A 7,791-nucleotide genomic window follows, 5' to 3' on the forward strand; every position below is an offset into this window, starting at 1 on the left:
AATCGTGGCTGAATATCAACGCCAGTTCCAAACCTTGCTTGCCAGAGTGGCCACGGTCAGACCAGATCAGCAGGTGGACATGTTCACAGCAGGGCTGATAGAACCCTTAAGGGTGGACGTAGAGATGCAGCACCCCCCAAATCTGGTTACGACAATGAACCTCAGCCGCGCCTTTGAACGAAAGATGCAGCTTACTCAGGGACCCTTTAGCATTAGACGGCCAGCCACGACTTCGGCACCGTCAAGGTCAGCGGGAGTGTCTACCCCTGCGCCCAACAGGGAGCAGGGGACCCACACTGGTAACCCCCCCAGATCAGTATCACAAACAGGGAGCAGCAGGGTGTCACCCCCCATCCGGCGTCTGTCCCGAGCCGAGATGGCAGAACGGCACGCGAAGGGGCAGTGCTTCAATTGCGATGATCTATACTCCGTAGGGCATAGATGCAAGAAACTATTCTGCCTTCTAGTAGACGAGACTGAAGAGGATGAGGAAGAGCCATCACCAACTGAACCCGAGATCTCACTTCACGCAATCACGGGGATCAGAACCTCCCAGACGATGCAACTAAGGGCACTAGTGACGGGGAAACCCGTGCGCATTCTGGTAGACTCCGGACGCACCCACAATTTCATCAGCAATCAGGCGGCCCGCAAGTTAGAGTTGCCCATGGAAGTCAGGCCACAACTACAGGTAGCCGTGGCGAACGGGGAAAGAGTCCACAGCCCCGGTATCTGCAAGAACACTAGGATTCAGGTTGAAAAAGAATCCTTCCAAGCAGATTTATTTGTACTGTCCTTGGACGAATTTGACATCGTCCTAGGTGTCAAATGGCTGATCACGCTAGGCCCAATCCTGTGGGACTTCGCTGCCCTGACCATGACCTTCCAATTAGATGGCAAACTGGTTACTTGGCAGGGAACCCGGACAAGGACCAAGACACAACTGCATGCACTCCAGGGGGAGAATTCACGCACAACGGATGTGGAGAGACTTCTCACTGATTACTCGGCCATTTTCCAAGAACCCAAGGGCTTCCCACCTCCTAGAGCCTGCGACCACCGGATCCCTCTAATTGTAGGGTCAGACCCGGTCGTTGTTTGGCCCTATCGCTACCCCCACCGACAGAAAGATGAGTTAGAGAAGCAATGCGCAGATATGCTACAGCAGGGGATCATTCGGCCCAGCCACTCCCCTTTTTCCTCCCCAGTTCTGTTGGTGCACAAACAGGATGGGACTTGGAGATTTTGTGTAGACTATAGGGAACTCAATAGCCAAACCGTCAAGGACAAGTTCCTGATCCCCATCGTAGACGAATTATTGGACGAACTCCATGACGCACAATTCTTCTCGAAATTAGACCTCAGGTCAGGCTACTTCCAGGTCAGGATGTCTTCCACAGATGTAGAAAAGATAGCCTTCAGGACGCATCATGGCCATTTCGAGTTCCTAGTTATGCCATTCGGCCTCTGCAATGCCCCTTCCACATTCCTGGCCCTGATGAATGAAGTCTTCCACTCCCACCTCCGTAAATATGTACTGGTCTTCTTCGACGACATCTTGGTCTATAGCAAGACGTGGGTGGAACACATTCAACACCTGCGGGTCGTGCTCGAGCTCCTAAAGCAGCACCGACTCTTCCTTAAAAGATCCAAGTGTTCCTTTGGAGAACACCAAGTCCTTTACCTTGGACATGTAATCAGCGGGCAAGGTGTAACTGTGGACAGCTCCAAGATTCAGGCCATTAAGGACTGGCCCTGGCCACAGTCCGCCAAGGCCCTCCATGGGTTCCTAGGGCTAACAGAGTACTACCGAAAGTTCGTACAGAATTATGGCCTGTTAGCAGCCCTGCTTACCAACCTGCTCAAGAAAAATGCCTTCCACTGGGATAGCACAGCCGATGCAACCTTCGTAGGCCTAAGGGAAGCCCTCTCTTCCACACCAGTCCTCCAGCTACCAAACTTTGATCTTGAGTTCACAGTCGAGTGTGATGCTTCCGACACGGGCATAGGAACCATCCTTCAACAGCAAGGGAACCTGATAGCCTTCTTCAGCCGCAAGCTAGCTGACTGCCATCTCAAATTACTTGCCTATGAACGCGAGCTCATTGGCCTAGCCAAGGCAAACACTGGAGGCCGTATTTGTGGGGCAGACCCTTCGTCGTCAAAACAGACCACTATAGCCTCAAATACTTGCTGGAACAACGACTGACCACCTCCCCACAACAACATTGGGTCAACAAGCTTCTAGGGTTCGACTTCCGAGTGGACTATAAGGCAGGATCCCTGAACCGTGCAGCGGATGCCCTGTCCCGACAAGAAGAAGATAGTATGCTCCTCCATGCGATCTCCCAACCACGAGCCACCCTGCTAGAAGACATTCGGAACACACTGCCACAGTCATCAGAATGGAACAACATAGTCCAACAAATACAGTCGGGGTCTGCTAACCCGAACTGGTCTCTCCATGATGGGTTGATATTTTACAAAAAGAAGATCTACCTACCCGCTGATTGCCCCCTCATCCCCTCATCCCCTCCATCATCGCCAGCATACACCACTCGATACACGAGGGCATTCAAAAAATGCTGCATCGCATTCATGCTGACTTCCACTGGCAAGCTATGAGGGCCTCGGTACGGGACTTTATCCAGAACTGTACAGTGTGCCAACAGCAAAAATGGGAAAATCTGCACCCCACAGGCCTGCTCCAACCCCTCTCCCTCCCAACGCAGATCTGGGCCGACATTGCCATGGATTTCATCGAAGGGCTTCCCAAAGTCGAGGGGAAGTCAGTCCTGTTCGTGGTAGTGGATCGGTTCTCCAAATATGCTCACTTCCTCCCTTTATCCCATCCTTATACCGCAGTCTCGGTCGCCCATACCTTCTTCACCCACATTTTTCGCCTACATGGACTCCCTGAATCCATCGTCAGCGACCGGGACCCGATCTTCACAAGCACATTCTGGAAGGAGCTCTTTAGGTTACAAGACACGGCCCTCGCCTTCTCCTCAGCCTACCATCCACAGTCAGACGGCCAAACAGAGGTGGTGAACCGGACAATTGAGATGTACCTTTGTTGCTTTGTGGGGGACCAGCCGCGCCGCTGGGTGGAGTACCTCCCATGGGCTGAATACTGCTACAATACATCCTATCACTCCTCCCTTGGAATGACTCCCTTTAGAGTTGTGTACGGTCGAGATCCTCCACGCCTCCTGTCCTACGAGCCAGGCTCAACGCGGCAGGAAAAAGTGGACCGCAGCCTCCAAGCTCGTGATGCCCTCCTGGCCGAAGTCTCCTTGCGCCTACAGCAGGCATAGGCACGTATGAAACATGCCTACGATCAGCACCACCGCGAAGTCACCTTCGAACCAAGGCAGTACGTTTGGCTAAAACTCCGACCATACAGGCAGCTGTACCTCAGGAACCGGGGGCCCCCTAAGCTGGCCCCCAAATTCTACGGGCCCTTCAAGATTCTAAGGAAGATAGGGAAGGTAGCTTATCAACTCGAGTTCCCGGAGCACAGCAGGATCCACGACAGCTTCCATGTATCCCTCTTAAAGCTTTATGTTGGCACCCCTCCCGACCATGTGCCTCCCCTACCCCACTTGCAGGAGGGCAGACCTATACTCCAGCCCCGTGCCCTCATCCGATCCCGCATCCATCAAGGCACCTTCGAGGTATTAGTCGAATGGGAGGGACTACCCCCAGCAGAGGCGACTTGGGTTCCCTGGACCGACCTCCACAACGCTTATCCAGACCTCGAGCTTGAGGACAAGCTCGTAGTCCAGGAGGGGAGTGATGTTATGAGCACCCGCACCACATGACAGCAGTTGAGGCAGCAGCGCGCACACGATAGGCACCGCACGGCAGCGGCACCATAAGTCGCGCGCAGCACCGCGCGCACGCCCCGCACGGCCGCGGCGCCACGCACCGCGCGGCAGCGGCACCATGCGCGCCGCGCGGCAGCGGCACCATGAGTCGCGCGCACACACACCAACAGCAGCAGCAGAGCGGGGCCCACACACAGCTCATAGGGTGGGCCCACCCTTATCCGGACACGACAAGAGGACGCGCCTTATCCCTTATCCCTTATCCTATTCTCCCTTATCTTATCCCCTATTCTTAGAAGGAATTGTAGTACCATTAAAAGTAAGTAGTCTAATTAGAAGTAGGAGTTTGAGTCCGTTTAGGACTAACCTAGCCGCATGGATTTGAGCCGTTTGAGATCTCTCACAAAAGCAGGGGAAGAAACTCTCGGTTTACAGATTGAAGTGCATGGGGTATGGTACTTTGGTAGATTAGAAGGTTAGAAGGATGTGAAAAGAAGAAAACGTATGTATTTTCGAAAGTAGGGAACAAAGAGAGAAGGAATGAAACAATTTTACAATGTTTCTAAAACTTCTACAAGTGTTTTTGGGAAATTTCCCAATATAATAGTTATTGAATTTCAAATTGGGACTTGACATCTAGCTTAATATGTGGGTTATTAAGTTAGGGAAAGGGAAGAAAGGAGAGAGAGTGAACGAGAGAGCTGGGAAGGGATTAAAAGAAGGAGAGATCGTGAAGTAGAAATGAAAGATGGGGAATGTGAGAAGGAAAGGGCTGTTGATATGGCCATTATCACTATATAATATAATAAGTATTGATATTTTTTAATATTTGTATTTAAATTTTGAAGTAAAAGAGAGAAGAATAATTGTTTGGATTTCGTAGTAATAGCATACCTTGGCATCCATGGGGAAGATAAGGATTCCCTTGAAAACCATGCAGGCAATTGCAAAGATATCCAGCGCCATTTGACGAGTTGGTGCAATAGGTGTCACTCCCACAGGCATACCCAGCCACGTCTGTTTGTGCTTCCTCGCAACTCTGGTTTCGAATTGCCCAGTCCAGTACTATGGAAGTCCTTATCCCAACGTTAAGAAGGTATTCAACATTGTTTCTTATGTCCCAGAGATGTGAAACTTGTGAGTCAAATGAATCCTGGGCGTCGGACATAAGAACAGCCAACCCACATCTACTAATGTTCCATGTGTATTCGAAGTCGTTACGGCTCCATATGTATGCATCAAAATCAGTAAGATCGTTTGGTATGGTTGTCTGGCAGCAACTAAAACCACCGCAAGATGAACCAGCTGTCACTTTTGTATCGTTCAAGCATGACGATAGACAGTTGACATAAAACACATTGTCCTCGTAATCATCCAATTTGCAATACGTGTCGCAACCGACTGCCATGAATCTGTTTCTGGTATTGGAGAGCCTGTATGTGTTTGCAAAAGAATACCTAATGCGATGACCCACCAGGTGTCCATCTATGTAACATTTGACACTTCCCAGAATGGAAGTCGTTAGTTGATGAGCATCAAGTGATATGTTGAGAATGTTGTGGTCTTTCCCCGGATCATCGCCATACAAAGTCAATTTTGGAGGGAAGATGGCAGTGTTGCAGAACAACTTGAAGTCATCATGTTTGTAACAGGTTGGATCATCTCCAACTAGACCAAAGGGATATAGGATGCTAATATTTCCGCATTTTCTTTGGCAGCCAACTCTTGTACCTGGCGATGTCAAAATTATTATTGTTATCATCTAGAATTTTCCCGTGGCCTGGCACGACTTTGGACTAGCTCGTACTGGCATGGTAAGACAGTACATACGTCGTGTCAGACCTGATACAATGGTCCGTGCTGTGCTGGGCCTGGGGTTCAAAGTCCACGGGCCAGCACAGAACAGCACGATCAAGCAAGTAGTGCCACCCGCGGCTTGTATGTCTGCACTGCCCAGCACGGTCCAATTTTATTATAGTATATAATATATTAATAAAATAAATAATTTTTTTAATTTTATTATACTAATTTATTTAATTATTGTATATATAAGCAATTGTAAACAATAAAATTCATATAAAATTAAAATTTTAAGTTATTTTTTCAATTTTCTTAAATAAATAGGCAAAATTAGCTTTGGCCCAGTCCTTGGCCTGACTTAGGCTAAGGCTTGGCACACGGCAGGACACGGGCCCGCCCGGGCTTGTGCTGCAGCACGGTCCAATTTCATAAGAGAGGGCGGCACGACCCACACTTTACGCGAACCACTTGCAAGTCGTGCCTACACCTCTATCATCTCAAGTATGGATATAGTCCTCACATAACCATCCTTAAGAAGAGGTGAGGAATCAATAAATACATTTCAAGTTCAACACAACATATTAAATATAAAAAATCACATTTGCTTCTCAAACAAAAATGTCAAAGCCTTTAATTTATTGAAAGGGAGAATTCCTGATAAGTACCCTGCACTTTGGGTATAGTGCCACTTTGGTCCTTGAATTTTAAAATGCAATAACTCAATACCTGGACTTTCAAAATTTATCAGTCAAGTTCCAGTTGGTCCATTAATTATTTGTTAAATGGCATTTCAAAAGACACAAATTTCCTTCGAGTGTTGTCTAATTTTCTTTATCAACCCTTCAAACCTTGATAAAAAAAAATGAAGAGTCCCAAATCTTTGCCTCTTTTATTCAAGAAAGTTGGGGTCACGAGAATGCCCACTAAGATGTGACTCCAACTTTCTCTAATAGAAGAGGCAAGGATTTGAGACTGTTCATTTTTAATCAATGTTTGGAAGATTGATAAAGAGAATTTGATAACACTTTAAGGGTATTTGTATTGTTTCAATTGCCACTTAACGAATGGTTAATGATAGAGATTGGATTGACATGTTTTGAAAGTTTGAATATTTAATATTCACATTTTAAAATTCAGGACCAAAGAGGCACTGGACCCAAAATACAAGATACTAATCGAGAATTTTCCCTAAATTAAAGGGGTAACTTGAGTTAAACGCCCCCTTAGGCCATTGTACAGTTTGGTTCAGCGTCGAGTGGAAAAGATTCCCAATTTAGGGGATGGTGTTTATAGGGAGGGCTGGGATATATATATTTCGGCAATAGGTGGTGACATCTAGAATAATATAAGATGATTACCTTTATATAACCCTAATTCAATAGTGAAATTTGAAGCAAAATTGGAAGAAGGGTGAAGTCATACCTTGGCATCCATGGGGGATGTAAGCATTCCCATGATAGCCTTGCATGCATTGGCAAATATATGCATGGCTGTTGTTGGAGATAGAGCAGTTGGTGTTATCCCCGCATGCATAATTCCTACTTCCTTTCTCACATGTCTTTTTTGCGTTTGATCCGCCCACTTCTATGCATGCAAATTAATATTTCTTAAATTAAAATCTGTTTATTTTTCATATTAAGAGGAAATTAAAGAAGTCAGACGGCTAATATGACCAATAGATGATCAGAGCAAACCGTATGGGAGATTCAAATAAATCCCCCTCTCCAACCGATCATTGATTCAAATGGGCGAATATCATATGAGTGCTCCATGTGACATTATATAGTAGTAATTAAGGTCAGTTAAACTTTACCAAAAGAAAAGCTAACTTAATGAGATCCGGTAATGATATCATTTCTTTTAAATGCATGATAAAATAACCATTAGTGTTAAAAGCCACTGCTGCAAGATGTTATTAATCTTAATTGATGAATGCTGCTCAGGATAAGCAAGAGGCACAGGAAGAAGAAGACCCGTCAACAACCAAGTCTCGAGATAGGAATGGCAATGGGAAGTGGTGGGGACGGGGAGTCACTCTCCATCCCCTCCCCGTCCTCTTGGAGGACAAGGTTATTCCCATCTCCATGGGGTTCTCATTATTTTTTATATTGTCAAGCATTTTGTTTTTGTTTTTTTATTTTATTTAAAAAATTAAAAATAA

General features: G+C 46.7%; 1 protein-coding gene across 1 annotated transcript; it reads right to left on the bottom strand.

Moving 5' to 3' along the window:
* Window positions 1-2,233: 2,233 nt before the first annotated feature.
* LOC148852251 (wall-associated receptor kinase 2-like) lies at window positions 2,234-5,592 on the bottom strand. The gene is made up of 3 exons (XM_088945766.1): window positions 4,725-5,592; window positions 2,504-2,653; window positions 2,234-2,388 (listed from the first exon to the last, which is right to left on the bottom strand). The coding sequence occupies exons 1-3, from the start codon at window positions 5,590-5,592 to the stop codon at window positions 2,234-2,236; spliced, it is 1,173 nt and encodes a 390-aa protein (XP_088801892.1).
* Window positions 5,593-7,791: the final 2,199 nt, after the last annotated feature.

This window comes from Nelumbo lutea, chromosome 5 (assembly GCF_056320005.1).
Source record: "Nelumbo lutea isolate HS-2025 chromosome 5, American lotus-T2T, whole genome shotgun sequence".
Classification (NCBI taxonomy): Eukaryota; Viridiplantae; Streptophyta; class Magnoliopsida; order Proteales; family Nelumbonaceae; genus Nelumbo; species Nelumbo lutea.